This window comes from Colletes gigas, unplaced genomic scaffold (assembly GCF_013123115.1).
Source record: "Colletes gigas isolate AHSC1104 unplaced genomic scaffold, ASM1312311v1 Colletes_gigas_Sc00048, whole genome shotgun sequence".
Classification (NCBI taxonomy): Eukaryota; Metazoa; Arthropoda; class Insecta; order Hymenoptera; family Colletidae; genus Colletes; species Colletes gigas.
This window is the reverse complement of record NW_025106677.1, coordinates 968483-987607: the sequence shown is the minus strand read 5'-3', so window position 1 is coordinate 987607 and position 19125 is coordinate 968483. Positions and strand designations below refer to the sequence as shown.

The window sequence follows — 19125 nt, the reverse complement described above, 5'->3', positions numbered from 1 at the left end:
AAGGGATTGAAATTCATTTCTGAATCTGTTGATAATGTTGCGAGTGGCACAAAAAGGGTAATGGGGTTTCGAGACTCCATAAAAGTGGGCCGAAAAAATACATTAGGTGAAAGATCTATTCGTATACCTTGTCTGTGACAATACTCTAGAATCTTTGATGAATCAATAAGAATCAAAACTAACTTAGTGATGAAGCTCTATATTTATGATGACCTATGCAAGGCGGATCGCAGCCAATTTGCTAATATTATTTAGTTTTTAATTAATAATTGTGTTACCCAGTTAAGAGCGCCACGATTATTAATTAAACGCTAAATAATATTATCCAGGTCTCACCACGTGGAGGTTGCTGCGAGTGGAGACCCAAAGGAAGATAGAGATGGAATCCAAGTTCCATCGATCTCCCTTTCGCAATTTTACAATCTGAATGATTAAACTAAGAGGATAGAAGGAACCAAAGTCCCTTCGATCCTCTATTTTAGTTGTACCAAGTAATTATTTGGTTTAAACGAGGGATGAAGCTAAATCGTGGGATACGTGACGCGACGCGATGCTAAACCGTACAGCGGATCTTGGGATCGAACCTACTGCCCTTGCCAACTCGATCTCAACCTGCTGGGAGCCCAAAGGACCCGACTTAGGCAGTCTGACAAAGAGAGAGTACCTGAGACAAAGACGACTTCCGCTGGAAGGTGTGCGTTTCCTCAGAAAACGGATACTGCACATCTTCCAGCGAAGAAACATTTTCCTTCAATCGAGTTACCAAGGGAAAGCGGTTAGATCTTTCGGACCAACTGCACGGCCGATCACATGTTTCGTTCGACGAAACAGCGGTAATCGACGCAAGAAACGAAAGAACGAGTGAACGAGGTGCTAAGTTAATAATTACTTGGTATTGCGGCCTTAAAAATAAATTTACTCTAAGCGCGCTGGAAATAAAAGTCCCTCGATGTCCTTGCGTTGTCGTCCTACGATATCCTGCGACGTACCATGATGATGTAGGCCTGTAGGTAAGCTGAAACAAACTAAAAGCGGCTGCATTTGCGATTAGTTGAACAGTTAAATATAATAATTTGGAAAATACGAGGCCCTGCAATAAAATAAATGGACCGATCGATGTCCTCGCGTTGTCATCTCACGATGTCCCACGATGATGGAGGTTTGTAGGTAAGGTGGAACAAACTAAAAAAGGTTGCATTTGCGATTAGTTAAATAATTAAATATAACATGTTGGGAAACACGAAGCTCTGAAATAAAATAAATGGACCCAGACAAATCAGTGACGTAAAAACAGACTTGAACAGGAGCACAACATATAGAACAAGCAACACTTAAGAAGATATGTAAGGAGACCAGATAAATAAAAGCGAGGGGAAACGACAGATTCAAGCCCAGCAGACATTTGAATATCGAAAAAGAAGTGAGAAATTAGAGATTGAGATATCACTCACCACTGTGTCGATAGTGGTCAGTGAATGAGATTTGTATGTGCAATATAAAATATGCATCGAACAAACCAAACAAGGAACAAGTAGTGAAATATGGAAGGAGACCAGAGAAATAAAAGCGAGACGAAACCCTACATTGAAGACCAACAGACGCTTGAAGGTCGAAAAAGGAATTACAAACGTGAGATTCGGAACTCAATCACTACTGGTTACTAATGTTCAGTGAAACAAATTATTTGAAGCAAACATGCACCAAAGAAATCAAGCCAGTAGCAAGAAGTCATACTTGTAACGGGGCCAAATATACAAAATCGGGGCGAAACGACACATTCAAGGCCAGCAGACGTTTAAATTTCGGAATAGAAATGATAGACGTGTGATTCTTATACTCACCACTGGTCAGCAATGGTCAGTATTGGTCAGTACTGGTCAACAAGTTCTCACAAGTGGTCAGTCGTGATCACTAGTGGTCAGTACTGGTCAGTATTGGTCCTCAAAGCTTGCCAGTGGTCAATAGTGGTCAGTAGAAGTAGAGCGCAGCCCCACGACGTTCCGCCGCGTCCGCCAGCCCAGAGGAGAGAGAGAGAGAGAGAGAGGTCGTCGCCGGCATTGTAACTTATCTTTAGGCAGTAGAGTGAAAGGGGTGGGGAAGACCGTCCTTGACGACTTCACCAATCAATTAACAAGGAACCGTTTCTTCGTCCAAAAAACGAATATTTTATGCAAAATGGTATTTAAAAACAATTATTTGTTCAACACCTGCTATCTAGTATTAGTTTAACTATTACCTGATGTTAATTAATAATTGTTGCAAACAATAGGAATGAAAATATGGTCAAATTCGAGGAGGTTGAAGGTTTGTATGAATTTCTATCGAGAACGAAAGTCGTATATTACGTATTTATTTCTTCGACCGAAAAATGAATATTTTACGCAAAATGGTATTAAAAACAATTATTTGTTCAACACCTGCTATCGTATTTCTAGGAAGAAAGAATCCCCTTTAAGTTGTCGTCATACAGGCGACAATATCATCGTGGTGTGGGTCAGTATTGTCTATCATGGCCGGACAGATGCATAATAAAAATTATATCAAACTAGTAAACGAACAATAATGAACGATCAGAGGTATAGAGGTATACTTCTGTACTAGATAAAATCTCTATAATTTGTGGATTTTAACTCTTTCGAGGTTTGAGTTATCGAAGTTCGACTGTAGCTGACTTTCATTGCAATGCCTTTCCTTAAATACAATCGACAGTTCGAGTACGTATATTATATCCACTCAGCGTTTAATAATATTGAAAGAGAAATGCGTTACGCGTGTAAAAAGTATTTGTTAATTGCATTCTCTTGACGATCTATCGGTAAACGATTCTGTTACGTTTCCACGTCGACATTATCGTAATTGTTCACGATTATTTATTCTAGTATATTTCATGTGGAATCCCAGTGTTACGGAGTTACCATTTGTATCCAAGGTACGTATTATCGATTCCAATTAAACTGTCGGAAACATCGGTGATCTTGTAATGATCAAGATGTCTGTGGCCGTGTGAGTGTCGATGAATCGTGTGGACCAACATCATCGGACTAACGATACGACGAACGACTCTCACCTGAAACAGTCGTGGCTTTGCCTCCGTGGATCGTGCACGCGTTCATCTCGCGCAATACAAGGACCAAAATTGCTCTTTTACCAAACAGTGACAATTAGGAATTTGTTGAAGCCGTACGTAAAATTTTTTTTATCTTCTCGTTGCCATCGAATTGTTTCATAACAACCATTGAGCAATCAAACATCCTTTAAACGTTCATTTGACTTATGATATAAGCGACAAATAGTAAAAAAAAATAAGGATATATAATATTCTCATAAGAATATGGATGAACGAAGTGAACTAAGAAAGAAAGATTTTATATTATATAAGTATACAGAATATCTTACATATATTTTCGTATGATTAAAATGACATTTCCACGTGCTCTGATGTAACCACTAATTCCGACCATTTTTGGTATTGTTCTCCATGAGAAAAGAAGACTTACTAAATATGATTAAAAATAAATTTTGCTCGCTACGACTACTTGTTTGCTACTATTTTTGGAGACGCTATTCTACAATTCTACTGATACATCGGTTATCACATTTGACTTTCAAAATTTCTGACTTCGATAGCAATTTACATAACAGATTGATATCGAGTTAAATGAAATTACGCATTAAATGTTCGAGCAGTTTTATACAAGAATTCATTTCGCAACATCGTATGAAAACGTTAATTGGTAGTTCGTCTCTTTTTCTTTTTCTAACGAACAGACATACAAATATCTATTTTTTTTAAATAGCAGAGTAGACAAGTACGACTCTTCAACCTGACACAAAATGATGAGACAATGGAGCCTCCTGTGGCTCGTTGTGGGCTGCATTTATCTGCTTGAGCTATCTGCAGCCGAGGTTCATGTACCGTCGGTGAAAATAAAAAACGGCACGTTGTCGGGCCAGATTATGAAAACCAGACGTGGGAGAGAGTTCGCGGGCTTCCGGGGAATTCCTTACGCCTTGCCACCTCTTGGAGAACACAGATTCGAGGTAACACAAAACCCATACTTCTACAAACAAATAAACGGACAAAATCTTATCTCTTTATCTATCAGAAAAAATCAATGTATGTTTTCATGCATTCAAGATTTCAAAAACGGGGTAAATTTAAAATTTGTATCAATTAGATGTTATTAAAAAAAAATATATATATACAAAGGCAAGTCACTTAATCGAATGATTTTAAATTATATGTACTCTTTTTATTGCTTTACTTTTAACGAGAAAATATATAACATTTATTTCGAACAACTTTCCCAAGCTATTACGGATTGAATTTCAGGGAATTAATTTATTGTTCGAAGCACCTTGTATATTTATAGAATAGTGAACCATTTGAGTAAAATATTTTTGTTACTGTACACTGCAAGATTTATATTCTGTTCGTAAAACGACAGTAAAACTAAACTATTGATAATCGAAACGTTTCCGTGAACGTACGAAGTCAACCACTAGATTAGAGGATAACGCGAAGTTATAGGCGCTCAGAAGTATTATTAACGGTAATAATCATAATACTGAGAACAATTATTTCTCAAGAATTAATGTAACAAAAGCGTGCAGTATTTTTTACGCAAACAACTAGTCGAGTTCTCTCGATTACAAACGAATTTAAAACGAGATATAAATACTTCGAGTATGCTTGCGCACATAAACGTACACCGAATTACATAAAAGATTTCTTAACGCTTGATGATATTTTTCTTGTCAATGAATTCCATCGAGAAGCAAGGATAGAAGCTACCCGATAAATGCCTAACACGTTACTCGTTTCGCAACATCATGTTCGAACTGATAAAAAAGAATCGCACAACATTTCTTAATCAATATCTTGATCGTCTTTAAAATTAATTGATCGTAAGATTAGAATTTGCGATATCTTGACGTCGATTCGTAGTTTCATCGCGAAAAAAGGTAGTGCTATATGTTTACAAACACTGAGTTAAGCAATCGACCCTCATACAACACGGTACTTTTGCGAAACGAATTTGCCCTAACACAGTTAAGCAATCGAGTAACTCACGGAATAATACGGCACGTGTTGATTGTTTTTTGTGAAAATAATGCATGGAAAATTTTTATTCCAATTTATCGGAACCAGATATCATAACTGTTATCTTAATTAATAATATCTATAATTAAATGATTTTAGTCATTAATCATTATGAATGAGAGAGTATAGAGTGTCCAGTACAATTATCATTAAAAATCTGGTGCACTCGTACTCTACGAATTTTCAAAATTGATTTTCTCGGAAACGAAGTATCGTTCGAAATAAGTTCGTTACATGTTTTCGACTTACATTTGTACGGGGAATCTCATTGCTTCGAAGTTGCTGTGGCACAAATAGTATAAGGTCGCAGATTCGAATCCCGTTCACCGAGTATTTTCTTATGAATTGATTTCATTTGTAACTGCAACAAAGGCGTGCCCGAGCCAAATGGTGGTCACTCTGGCCTTAAAAGCATAAAAACATTTGGTATCATGGACATACTCGTTGATACACGGTGCAAATGTACCATATCTTTCAAACAGAAGAATACCTTTAGCAGCAGATCCATATGCCGTTATCGAATACTATACAACAGACTTGCACAACCAGATCGCGATCTACCGGTCGGCCAGGTCGTCTGTTTTTGGTAGATCTTTTGTCTTTCCTCGTTATCGACATCGTGCTAGCAAATGATCAACAGTTATACTCATACACTTAAAGCATAAAGAGCCATTGTCCTGTCTAGAAACCATCTGGTCGAATATATTTTTACCGATACTCAAATTTATTTGAAAATTACATGATTTTTAGACATTAAGTTTGACACAATTTCCTCCGTGAAATAAAAATTTTGTCGTGACAGGTAATTTATTCTTGCCATAAAGTCAACGTATAACAAAGTAAGACCGTAGCTATAACATCATTTATCATAACTGCTCGGTGCAGTGTTCGATCGCGTTGCCGATCGACGATCGTTGAGTAAGAATAATGACACTCGAGTTTTACAAAGCTCCTAGAAGTGTCAACATCTAATACTTTTCCTGTCTTTCTTTCCAAGAGAATTTTTTAGTATTCAAGAAAGATTCGTCAGAAATTCGTAAGAAAACCTGTTGATATTTGTGCAGAAACGGTACAAGATAAGCTGTCGAGTTGATAAGTACAAATTCGTCGTTGCATAGCATCGTTTAATCTTTACGACAAGGCGTTAAGAAACACTTAGTATTTCAAAACTATATTAGTTAAATCTTTTCTTCAGGAATGCATCGAACGCATATTTCTCGTTTTCCCGTGACAAACAAAAAACCTGTTTTCGTCAACATATCCAATGACGTAATTATGTGTTCTATTACGACAGTCGCGGGAAATACATTAAAACAGCCTGTACAACTTTTCATTCGCATCCTGAAAAATCCATTTTTTCCCCTAAATAAACCAGTTCCCATATCAAATATTTACACACCGATCGGTTTACCCCGTGCATTATTCGCAACCTTAATTCGCACTAAACAGTTTTACGCTGGCTGCGTATGCTCGCGAGTACCCGCATATTTGCGGCTTTAAACTGTCAGTTCCTCAAGGAAATACTATTAACCTCGCGGAAACTAATTTGCATTGCATTGCGTAATCTTCGGACGGTGGCGAACGAAACCGCATTATTCAGAAATCCAAATTAAGGTCTATTTATATTATCGACAAACCGTGTAACTGGCGAGCCACGTATCGATGTGTTTTATCACTATTTTTTAATTAGGGACGATTCATATTATCGATTCAGGCACGTTCCGTTTCCAACGAATTAGAAACAGAAATAAATACATTGTATACCGGTCTTGTTTTCATCGACTGTATTTATTAAATACGAACGCATATAAGCATACAAATCCAGCTTTTCGATGTGTCATATATCTGAGACTGGTAGCGAACGCGCGATGGAAAATTCTCTTCAAAAGGAAAATAGGAAAATTCGATGTTGACGCTTCTTGGAACTTTGTAAAACTCATTTAAAAACTAATTTCACACCCATGTATGCTAACGAGGCTTGTACGTGCCTCCTCTTTGACTAGTTGTCAACGAATTTTCAAAGAGCTCGTTAACTCTTCGACGTTTTATTATCGAAGAATAGATGTTACCTTTTGATTGTTCACGTTCAGGAATTTTAAATTGTGCATGAAAGGTATCAGAAATGTACTATTACATTTTGCAAAGCGTAATGGTTTTGTCGACAGCCACCGAGACCATCTGCAGCATGGAACGGAGTTCGATCGGCTCAAGATGACGCCAACATATGCACGCAAAGAAACATCTACACTTATCAGGACGAAATCATCGGCGACGAGGATTGCCTTTACTTGAATGTCTACACGCCTAAATTGCCTAAGGAAGATGATGGAGTGAAAGGAGGCTATCCCGTTATGATTTGGCTCCACGGCTGCGGATGGATCTGCGGTGCCGGACATTCCGACTTCTACAGTCCAAAGTTTCTGCTGGACCACGATGTGATTCTAGTCACCGCGAACTACAGGTGAGAAACTCATAAATTAACCCTTTGGAACGGGGAATTATAAATGTAGAAATATTATAATCTGCGTACGAGAGCACAAACAAATTTGTATCTGAACAAACATAACAAGTTGAATGGATGATGACAATCAAAGCGTTAAGAATTTTAACGTGGATGGATTCACCTTGCATAAAGAGGTACCTGTTTGATCGTTATGTTGCAGACTTGGACCGCTGGGATTCCTGAGCACGGAGGATACCGTGTGCCCTGGAAACAATGGATTGAAGGATCAAGCGCAATCCATCCGATGGGTGCACGAAAACATCGCCGCTTTCGGCGGTGATCCCAATCGAGTGACAATCTTTGGCGAAAGCGCTGGAGGCGCCAGTGTTCATTATCATATGATGAGTAATTTGACAAAAGGTAATTTGACATCGCAAACTGTCAAGATTATTTAATCTTTGATTTGAACATTCAGCTAAAACTTTCAGGAATTTTTTACGACACAAAAATCAGCTTGTTGAACCTCTAGACTTTCTTCCTTCGCTAAATTCTCCAATTTTTATAACGCAGAGGATTGTCGTAACGCGTAATTACGACTGAATACGGCGTGGCTGGCGCGTCTGTTCATTGCTCGCTGTTTCTACTTATATCCAACTCTAAACACAGTTAAGCGCGAATCCATTTCAAACTCGGTTTTCTTGAAAACGAAGCTACGTATGACAAAATTTGATTCTTTCTTTTCGATTTGTTTTTCCAGATAAAATTACTTTTGTAATTTAAGATTCGTGAAAAATGAAAGATTCAAGAAGTATTCATCTTATCCAGCGGACCTCGTTGCGTCTCATGTTCGATAAACTGAACGTTAAGCCATTATTAGTCGTTACTAATTACTCTTCTAGAACGAAGTAATTCGTCCAGATGTCCAAGATAAAATTATTATAATAGGATTACGATTAAAGAGTAAAAATAGTTAATACCGTCGGAACAGAAGGCGTAAAATCGAACGTTTTACAAATAACAAAATCGATTTTTTACTATGTCTTTTTGGCGTCTAAAACTTTTGTCACGTTCTGTTTGCAATCTCACAACTTACGAGAATGATAAACTGTTCGCTGCGTCGCAACGAAAAGTATGAGCGAACGCAAACTGATTTATGCGTACCAAACGCTATTCGCAATGTATTCGAAGTTTCAAGTAATGCTGGAGTTACAGTAATCGTAATATAATTCTTCCGTTGAGACAAGACTTGCGAAAGAAGTTTCATAACAGGCATCAAGTGTGCGCATTACACCAACAAACAATCACTAGGATTCCCATAAACGCCTATTCTGAATTCGAAATCAGCTCTATCAGGAAACATACATACCGGGGAATCTCGGTTTGTCGTATTCGAGACAAAAGAATTAAGCGTCGAGGAAAGTTCTATTGCACGTTATTCGTAGAACAAGTTTACAAAATTTATTACTAATTAATTCTCGTGGCGACCGGTTCGCGGGAACAAAATGCTTAATGTATGTTTTTATGTGCAACACTGTTGGAAACAGGAATGTTCCATCGAGCAATTTCGCAAAGTGGCAATGGGTACTGTCCCTGGGCTGTGATGAGACCAGGCGCGGCCAAAAAGAACGCGGAGAAGGTGGCTGATCTTTTGGACTGCCCTTCGAAAGATTCGAAGCAGCTCGTCGCTTGTCTGCGCAATAAGAAGGCCGTCGACATCATTGGCACTGATCGTGCTTTTCAGGTAATTACAATTTTCTCCTTCGCTAATTATTATGTACATCGGTACTGATAAGCGCCCGCGTCGCTTATGATTAAGTGAAATTTTTATTTTGCAAAGATCTTTAAATAGAAACTTGTAATTAAACGTTAAGCAGGAATGGTTTAATCGTGAATCGATTTGTCAGTAGCGGGAGAAGAACGCGAAAATGGTTACGACGCAATGAAATCGAGATTTCATGCTATGCAATTTTCTAAATTATAGCTCACCTCGCGATCAACCACCTTGCAACACATCCAACGTTTAATCACTTTAATTGCCGTTCCTTGTAATCCGCTCGTCACGTATGACGCATTTCCATCTGTGTTATACTATTTGCATACCATCGATATACACTCTTGACAGCTGTCGAATTGCACGTGTTTGTGATTTTTCAAATACATCATGCTTAGGCTAAGGCGATGCTAATTCACGTATAGCGTCCGCGTGCATTTGAGGTGATTAATGACAAATCAGTTTCCAGTTAATCGATATTTTTTTGTTATTATTTTAATTCAAGTCGCGTTCTCTACTAGAATTATTTATACAATAAGGTTTATTATTCCTGTTTCTTTAGGAAATTGTAATGGTTTGTTGCATGATTTTACGCCGTTAAATTGCTGAAATGAATTTTTCTTTGCGAACAAACTGCAATATAAAAGTTTTATTATATTATACGTTTGTTCGTATTTTTTGTCTACGATACGACAAAGTTCTTCGTGCAATATTAATTCTAAACGAGTAAAGTTTCTCACCGATATTACCGTGCAACAATATCTTTCGTATATTATTACCATGAATAGACTGCGGGCATTCATGCATGGAAAATACTTTTAAATAAGCAGATAAAATATTCTAAATGAATTGCTCGTATCTTGCTTTTTCTCACGAATTATTGATATAGTTTGAAATAAAGATTTCAAAAATGATTTGATTCGATAAAAAATTCATATTTCTTTTTATTCGTTGTTTAATTTATTCATCATTCTTGTGAACATTTCCTAACAAACGAGTCCAGATTAACGAGATTCCGTTTGTATGCTGCTTAGTAATTACACAATCAGACCTTGCCATTGAGACTGTATACCGTGAGCTAGATGACTATACACGGCTATGTTTGTTAATTGATTCTTATTACATAAAATGCCTATCTTAGAATCTAGAACGACAGAAAAACAAGACGCAACATCACGCTATTTCATAACTTAAAATTGTGATTATGGGTGTTGCACGTCGGATACGATATACTCTACGATAAAATGCATCGCGTTAGGTATAACCTTATAGTCATCGGATCGCCTTGATCTTGACCGTTACAAACGATAAATAGATCGTAGTCCTGAATGAATTCCTCTCGAAGGCCACTTTGTCGTTTGCATCATAGCTCATACATGTTAATTGAGTTTTTAGACTCACTTTTCCAACAGTTACGTTAATGGACAGCTATATCTTCCCTCGAACAAAGCCAAGTGCACTCGTAGATTTTAATAGCGACATTTTCTTGCAATATAAACCTAACTTCTGTAAGGCGCGTCAGAATTTTATATTATAGACTATATAAAAAAGTGGAACTACTGTTAGGGTTCGCAAGACAGTTTAATGTTCACCTAATGACAATAAATTATGATCAAAACGTACACGTTTTCCGTTGTAAATGCAACGATGTATAAAGCTAGAAGGAAACTTCCACCAATGGATGATTGCGGTTTCACGGCAGAGAAACACAGAAGTGAAAGCGTATGTAAAACAAGGCAATAAATCGACTATTGTCCTTCGAGACGTAGCTTTTGCACATATTTTTTACAGTGATTGAAACAAAACATTACGCGACCAACATTCAAACCACAACAAAACCTCTTGCCTCTTAAATTAATGGTTCTTTCCTGTTTCAATGTCAAAAAAAAAGGTTTATAGCACATAGTTATCGATACTATCCTTAATTTTAACGAGAGGGTGATTCTTTGTGATAAAATAAGTTGATAAAAGCTTGCTTTTATAATGCTAAATTCGCAACTTTACAATCGAATACGATTTCACTGGCGCGTCTGTTCATTACTTGCTGTTTCTACTTATACCGGTGTCCAACTCGAGCACTATTTTAAAACTTGAGTTTCTTGAAAACGAACTGATCACATTACATAAAATAAGCTTGATAAGACTGTATGACTTCATACAACACTCTGAATCTTCCCATTAATCAATTTTAACCCACGTTTTACGCAAATAACACTGTAAACTTCAATACTGTAGTACTGAATATTTTCCTCCAACTTTTTATCAGGAGTTCGGTTACTGTCCAATGATACCGTTCAGACCTGTAATCGAACCTATTCATCCTGGTGCTGTCTTAACGGAAGATCCTGCTGTTGCATCAAGGAACGGTCGCTTGTTAGACATACCGTGGATGACAGGAATTACGTCCGAAGAAGGATCCATCGTAGTACCAGGTATTTGTGAACCAGCATAATTAATTTCTTCATAACAACGTTAGTCGTGCGTCTTTAACTGTTTTAATTTACAAAATTACGATGTCGTTACTTTTCTTTTACAAGGACTATATACGAGGCACAATGGAAAATTGATTAAGAAGCTGAACGACGATTTCGTGAACATTGCTCCTGTGACACTGTTGTTCGGACAGACGTGTCCTAAGGCCGAAGTGACGCAAGTGGCCTCCAAAATACGAGAATTCTATTTCGGCAAGGCCCCGATCGACAATTCCACGCGATTCAATCTAATCGATGTGAGTACATCTCGCTATAAAATTCACGTTTACGTAAATCCAACAAACAGGATGCAGAGAATATCATGATTTTCTTATTATTACTTGAAATATATATTTTTAGTACGTAATATAATCAGGAAGTTTACATAGCGAATCGTCAAACTTAACTTTTTAATTTCTAAGCTCGAGTCTATTTTAGATGTTTCGATTAAAAAAAAATATACAAAATATTTCATGAATCTGAATACTTTTGTCATATCCAGAGCAGCCTGTAATGCATAGATATATTATGTTGGTTGATTCGTTGAACGTTTTTGCAGATGTACAGCGATGCTTGGTTCACTCATGCCGCTCACACATCGGTGCGCGATTATCTGGAGAAACAGTCCTCCCCAGTGTATTATTACTATTTAGCATATCGGGGTAGCGCATCTTTCAGCATCATATTCGGTGATCCTTCCAATAATTACGGCGTGTCTCACGCCGATGAGCTTCAATACCTGTTCCCCGTTGGCGAGCAACTCTTCAAGGATATACCCTTGAGCGAAAAGGATCAAGAAATGGTTGATGTTATAACGAGCATGTGGTTTAACTTTGCCAACTCTGGGTGAGTGTTTAAGATCATCCAAACGAAGAATCGTATCGTTATTATCTGTGATTATCAAGAAAATAGAATTCTTTTGTAATTAAAAAATGTCTGACTCGTATTTTCTTGTAATTTATCTCAACCACTATGAGAATACTATTGTGTACGTATAAATTTAATTTTTAAATTATTCTAAACGCAAGTGACACTGAATCTTTAATTTTTATTTCAAATGTTTCGACCACTAATTTTTATTTTTATTCTCCCATTCGGTAGCAAAAGTGTTTAATCCAATTGTTTATTATTTTTCAGCAATCCCACTCCCGAAGTATCGAAAGAAGTACCCCTTAAATGGAAGCCAGTGAGAACGCGGGCCCTCGAATACCTTCGATTAGGACAGGACGATATTAAAATGTCGGAGAACCTTATCTCGGATAGAATGAATTTCTGGAACCGGTTACCGATACGGCCGGATTTGGACGACGGTGACAAACGGCAACAGAAAAAAGACGAACTCTAAAAATTGTTTAAAAACAGCCAGCGTGAAGCGACACGCATAAATCGTATCTCCAGCCTTGACCACTACTTTTTCAGGCACGAACTTTTAAAAATTATTTGTACTCTACAGTTCGATTTTTATACCAATGTTTTTCAACCTACGGATCGCGGTACAAAAGCGAATCTCGCAAAGAATTGATCGAAATGTATTAGGCTGGCAAAAAAGTTCGCGAGGGACACGCGACGAATAAGGGAAAGAGAATTTTTAACTTAAACGTCTCATTCTATTGTTAGATTGGTCTTCGAAGTTTAACAACTGCAGAAGTATATTTTTTTTTGTACCACTTTAACCTCTTCGGATACGATTTCACGAATCGGTTTGTACAAAGTGAATTGAACTTCATCTTACACCATTGAAAAATTATTAGAATAATTTAAAAACTAAACATTTCAGCTGCAAATGTGCATACTCGAAGAGGTTAAACGTGCTATTGATCTCATAATAAACGCTCCCATTCCCTATATTTGTCGAAGGAAATCTTATAAAAATACATTACATTATTTGCAGTAGTAAATATCAATTATTGATTGATGCAAAAGTTCTGCAAGTATTTAATTCGGCCAGAGGTTTCTTCAAATAATTTTTTAATCAATAAAAATACACAATTTTCGACTAAATAGGACGCCTTCTAAAATATTTGGAAACCACTGTTTTAAATAGAAACGAATTACCAATTCGATCATAAATGTTTCATCGAAGCAAATCGACTTATGATCAAATGATTTAATATTGATATAAGTATGTATAATATTATGTACATAATGATGTTCCGACCAAATAAAGGAGATCACTTATTTTTCAATTTTCTCTTCTTAGCTTTCAAACGTTTTTTTACTGGTTTCTCCGTGAACGCAGGAACGGGTAAAATCGGTAGACTGTATTCGATCGGTTTTATCGACAACGACATGCATGCCAAAGAATAATTTTCAGGATAACAAGTCTCGAAAATTTGGAACCTGATCTCTTTCCATCCCAGATACTTGTACGGAACTTCGGAAAGAATTTCGAATCCCAGTCTCTCGGCTGTAAACGTCGAAAGTTTAAGAACAAACAATTTTTAGAAACAACGGCGGATACGAGAGACAAAGAGGGAAGGTATAGGAGTTCAAGCTATCTCCCCCATTGACTAAAAACATTCTTTAGTCGTTGACAAACATTGAACAATCATGAAAACTTTAATATTATATTTCTATTTCTATTTATAATTTCTAGTGGAAGTTGTTAGCCCCTCACCTCCCCTCTTCCTTCGAGTTCTTCTAGATCTGCCACTACGTATGTAAGTAGTCTAGGACTTCGAGAAGTGAGATGTACCTATCGTTTGGGCAGCGCCAGAAGTGAATATTCCGACACAGGCACATGCAGATTCGGTCAATCGAGCGATGCAAGAACGCACCAATGCGGTACCGATACCTTTTTTCTGATGATCCGACTTTACACAGAGAACATCGATCGACACTATCTTCTCTGCGTCCAGCGTTTCGTAAAACAAAGCTTGAGATACCACGTAGCTTTTCAACATTGATATTTCACGTAGCGTGTCACCCTGACGTACCTTGCTTTCATACAGAATTGTTAAGGCATAACATTCATTAAACTATCAAAAATATAAAAATTATGGGCTTTAGTCAACTTGGATATAGCAGTTGTTATGACAATTTCAAAGGAAACACTGAGACAATGAGTAAGAAACGAATGAAAAAATATCGAAATAGTTAAACTTACTGTCTGTAAAGTCGTTAACCATAATACATACTTTGATTTGAATTCGTCGTTGATGTTTTTTCATAATTGTCGACGCGATGAGAACACCCACCATTTCTTCAGTTCCCTCTTCAAGAGCACACAAGCTAATCATGTTTTTCATTTGATTTAAAACGATGTCCATATAAGCCCTGATCGATAATGCATCGTTGTACAAGCCAGCAGCTTTTGACACTGGTTCTACTTGACAGTAATACTCCTGCAATAATCGCGTAATAAATAACTAACTGTTTCGTTGAAAATTGTATTTCTTCGATAAAGGGGGAAGTAAACTGCATGAGTGCCTAATGATGTACTAGCACGAAGTGTAACGCTTGCATAAACCTATCCAGCCGGAGGTCGACGATTCGATAACCGTTCGATTTTCTTTCCCACACCACTGTCGCGTCCGCGCTGTGCCAATTTGTCCTCGATTCTTGACTCCTGATGTTCTGAATGTGTTCATTCACGGCGAGGAAGTCGCTTTCCTTGATCGAGCTCCCCTTGCCGAGCAAAACTCGGTGATAAGATTCGTGCGTTACAAGCATCTTTCGAAGCAGCAAATTGACGCGGGTGCAGACTAGTATTTTTCGTAATGGTGATTATAACACACTTAACAATTTTGAATAATGTCGCAATGACACCCTGCACTCCCAAACACTTCGACTTTGAATTTACTTCCTATCGAATCGAACGAAACAACAATAACTTCACGAAAGTCGAAAAATTCAACGTCTCGCACGGAACAACCTAACAATTTTCAAATTCCGTTTAACGTTTAGTTACTATTGTATCTCGACTGTTACGAAAATGGATATCCTGGGTGAGAAAGACGAGCTCACGTTGCAAATGGAGGCGCGAATGAAGACTCCTCTTGTATGGGATTCACCGGATAACTGCGAGATAAAAGACCTGCAGGAGCCACAGTACGACGAAGCTCTTCGTCTGATCAAAGTTCAGCCTCGAAAATGAACCGCGACGAATAAGTTTCTTCAGCGACATTTCACGTATCAGCTTAGATCTCCACATTCTATCTAGCGTGACGCGTGCGTGACGATCGTAACGCGATCCGATCCGTGTTTTTCGCAGCGCCACTACTTTCGCGAGGAAACTATGTGCAAGGCATCCTCGTTGCTGCAGGATCAGCCATCCGTGAAGGAATACATAGAGTTTGTAAGAACACGGATGAAGGATACAACGAGCCTGATCGCTGTCAGCGTTAAGTCCAGTCGCGTGATCGGAGTCGCGGTCACAAGGATCAACAGCGACCCGGAGAAAACGAATACTTATAGCCGGCTACAAGTACATTTAAGATCAACGACACGTATACATAGCGATCTATGATCGACTAAGCTTAACCCTCGTTCGGAATATACGTATTTTTCAGGCCCTCGAAGGAAAATCTCTCCAAAAAATCATGCACCTGAAGAACACGTTGATCGTGCAAACGAACGCTTACGAACGGTTCGGCCACGACGAATATTTCCGTATATACATTCTCCAGGTGCACCCGTCTTATCACGAGAAAGGTATCGAAATCGCACTTCTGAATGCTTGCGTGCAGGTAGCGAGAACCTTGGAGATGCCGGCTATTGGTGGTATTTTTACGTGTGGTGCGGGTCAAGCGAGGGCAGAGAGCGTAGGCTTTCAGCTTTTCTCGGAGATACGATACAGCCAATGGATCATCAACGATCACGTTGTGTTCGATGATCCAGGCAAGGGAAATTACTCCGCTGCTTTCATGGGCATGACGATATCACTCGAGGAAGACTCTAACCACGAGCAAGTAGACGAATTGGTGAAAACCGTGGAGGAATAAATCTCTTTAAACGTCCAGAAATTCTTGATCAACCTGTCGCTATCAATCAACGAAAATTTGTTTCCTTAACACCTATGTGACAGATTGTTAAGCAAAAATAAAATTTATACATCGGATAAAACAATTCTTAGATTTGTAATAGTTTCCTGGCATCTGGACCAACGCCATTCTTGCAAGATATTGTATAATAGAGTAACCAATATATTTTTCATCGAATATACATATAAAACTTCTTATAGCCTTCATTAAAAAGTTATTAAGATATTGAATTAAAAAGTTCCAAATCATTCTAGACAAATTATTTTCGGTTGCGGGGATCAATTACAATCATTTTTGGTGAATAGACATAACCCCAAAATTCTATTCACTTTTGAGAAAAAAATTCGAATAGGTGTGACATTTTTCGGCGAAATAAAAAAATTTCAAATCATTCTAAAAAAATTATTTTTGGTTGCAGGGATCAATTACAATTATTTTTTATCATTAGACATACCGCCGAAATCCTACGCAATTTCGGGTAAAAAATTCCTTACCGAAAATCTAATTTGAGGCCAGAAATGGTTCCCCGAAATTTCATGCGAATCTTTAAAACGTCATAACTTCTGAACGGATTGGATAATTTTAATGTTTCAAACAGCAAACTACGCGTATTTTAGTGGAAATTATGTACAAATCGCCAAAACATTCGAAAAGCTGATCCTTGACCCAGCAAAATGAGAAAAACCCCATAAAAATGGTCCAATTTTCAAATGGCCATAACTCCTACAATAGTGAATATATTTCAATGTAACTTTTTTCTGAAGTAGAGCTCATGGGTGGCCACAAAAAAGTATTAGACAACTTTTCTGTGGGGCGTCAAACAAAATTACTAAAAATGAAAAATGAATTTTTAAGAAAAATCGACAGGTGAAAATTTTCGGCGAAACAAAAATTTCAAATCATTCTGGAAAAATTATTCTCGGTTGTGGGGGTCAATTACAATCATTTTTTATCATTATACATACCCTCAAAATCCTACCCATTTTCGAGAAAAAAATTCGAGGAGGTGTAAAATTTTTCGACAAAATTAAAAAATTTCAAATCGTTCTGAAAAAAATATTTTTAGTTTCAGGGATTAATTACAATCATTTTTGGGGAATAGACATACCCGCGAATTCTTACGCACTTTTCAGAAAAAAATTCGATTAGGTGCTGAAATTTTTTCGCGAAATTAAAAATTTTCGAATCATTCTAAAAAAACTATTTTTAGTTGCACGGGTCAATTACAATCATTTTTAGTGAATAGACATACCCCCGAATTCTTACGCAGTTTTGAGAAATAAATTCGATTAGATGCTGAAATTTTTTGGCAAAATAAAAAAATTTTAATTAATTGATTGATGCGAAATTTTAGACCGTATAGCGTTCATTCCGTTAAAAAATAATAAAACTTCTGTAATTTCATTTTGTATCTCACTTTCTCTTATGTTCATTTCTAAACCCGTTGGTAACGTTGCGAGTGACGGGAAAATTGTATTGGGGTGTCGAGACCCCAAAGAAATGGGCCGAAAAAATACATTGGGTGAAAGGTCTACTAGCATACGTCCTCTGTGGTGTAATTCGCAACATTACGCAACATTCGCAACATTACCAACAGGCTATAGAAAACGATCATAGCGCTTATTACTGTAGGAAATAAAATTATAAGAATTCGTTTGTTTTTTAACGAAATTAAAACTGTACTATAATAACTTCTACCTTGACGGTGAATCGATGTTGTTGTTGTTCAGTAGAAGATGCTTTAGAAATCACCAGAGAAGTCATCGTGAAAGTGCTGGTGAACTCATGCATGTGATGCTAAAATATAATAAGTAAAAAATATTAGAAACTGCATTTAGTAAATTTAAAAATTAGGAATTTTTTTCTGAATATAAATGAAATAAAGTACGAAGATGCTTACATTTCTCGTTTCTGAAGCATTGCCCAAAGCTTCTCTTCAGTGATCGAATTGCAGCAATTAAACTGTGTTAAAGAAATAAAACACAAAACTTCAATCAAATACTTTAAAGTAAATGTACCTAAATCTTAATTAAACATCAATTCAATACGATATCTGTTTTATGAAATAGTAATTTTGTTTAGAGGTATGATGATCAATGTTGATTAGATACATATGGAAAAAAGGCGGGAAACTGACTCAAACTTTTTTTTTGCGATTCCTAGTGAATTTATAATAGACACGTGTTAATATTGAATGAAAGCACCAACAAAGAGTGAAGGACAGTAATAGTAGTGGTTAGAAATGTTTAGATGACAATAAGTAAAAAGTACATACCTCATTAGACGCGAATATGTCAATGCTTCTAACCATATCAGTTTCCATACAACGAATGACGACCCCAAAGAACAATAGA

General features: G+C 37.2%; 1 protein-coding gene across 3 annotated transcripts; it reads left to right on the top strand.

Annotated features, from left to right (window-relative positions):
- Window positions 1-3055: 3055 nt before the first annotated feature.
- LOC122403304 (venom carboxylesterase-6-like) lies at window positions 3056-14286 on the top strand. 3 transcript variants are annotated; one of them, XR_006259608.1, is made up of 10 exons: window positions 3083-3180; window positions 3798-4041; window positions 7270-7565; window positions 7768-7967; window positions 9092-9288; window positions 11585-11750; window positions 11856-12046; window positions 12349-12635; window positions 12927-13200; window positions 13325-14286. XR_006259608.1 is itself a non-coding variant. In XM_043406765.1 (9 exons), exons 2-9 carry the CDS (start codon window positions 3835-3837, stop codon window positions 13132-13134), a joined length of 1752 nt encoding a protein of 583 aa, XP_043262700.1. In that variant the 5' UTR covers window positions 3056-3180; window positions 3801-3834; the 3' UTR covers window positions 13135-14286. The 3 variants fall into 3 exon arrangements, 2 of the variants coding, with proteins under 2 accessions (XP_043262700.1, XP_043262699.1); XM_043406765.1 differs by having other exon boundaries at window positions 3056-3180; window positions 3801-4041; window positions 12927-14286; XM_043406764.1 differs by having other exon boundaries at window positions 12927-14286.
- The last annotated feature ends 4839 nt before the right edge of the window (window positions 14287-19125 follow it).

Bases quoted from the DNA above. Each gene is read 5' to 3' on its own strand.
- LOC122403304 (XM_043406765.1), top strand. From the start codon at position 3,835: ATGATGAGACAATGGAGCCTCCTGTGGCTCGTTGTGGGCTGCATTTAT. The intron at 7,566-7,767 runs GTGAGAAACTCA...GTTATGTTGCAG, and splicing joins CTAGTCACCGCGAACTACAG to ACTTGGACCGCTGGGATTCC. The intron at 12,047-12,348 runs GTGAGTACATCT...ACGTTTTTGCAG, and splicing joins CGCGATTCAATCTAATCGAT to ATGTACAGCGATGCTTGGTT.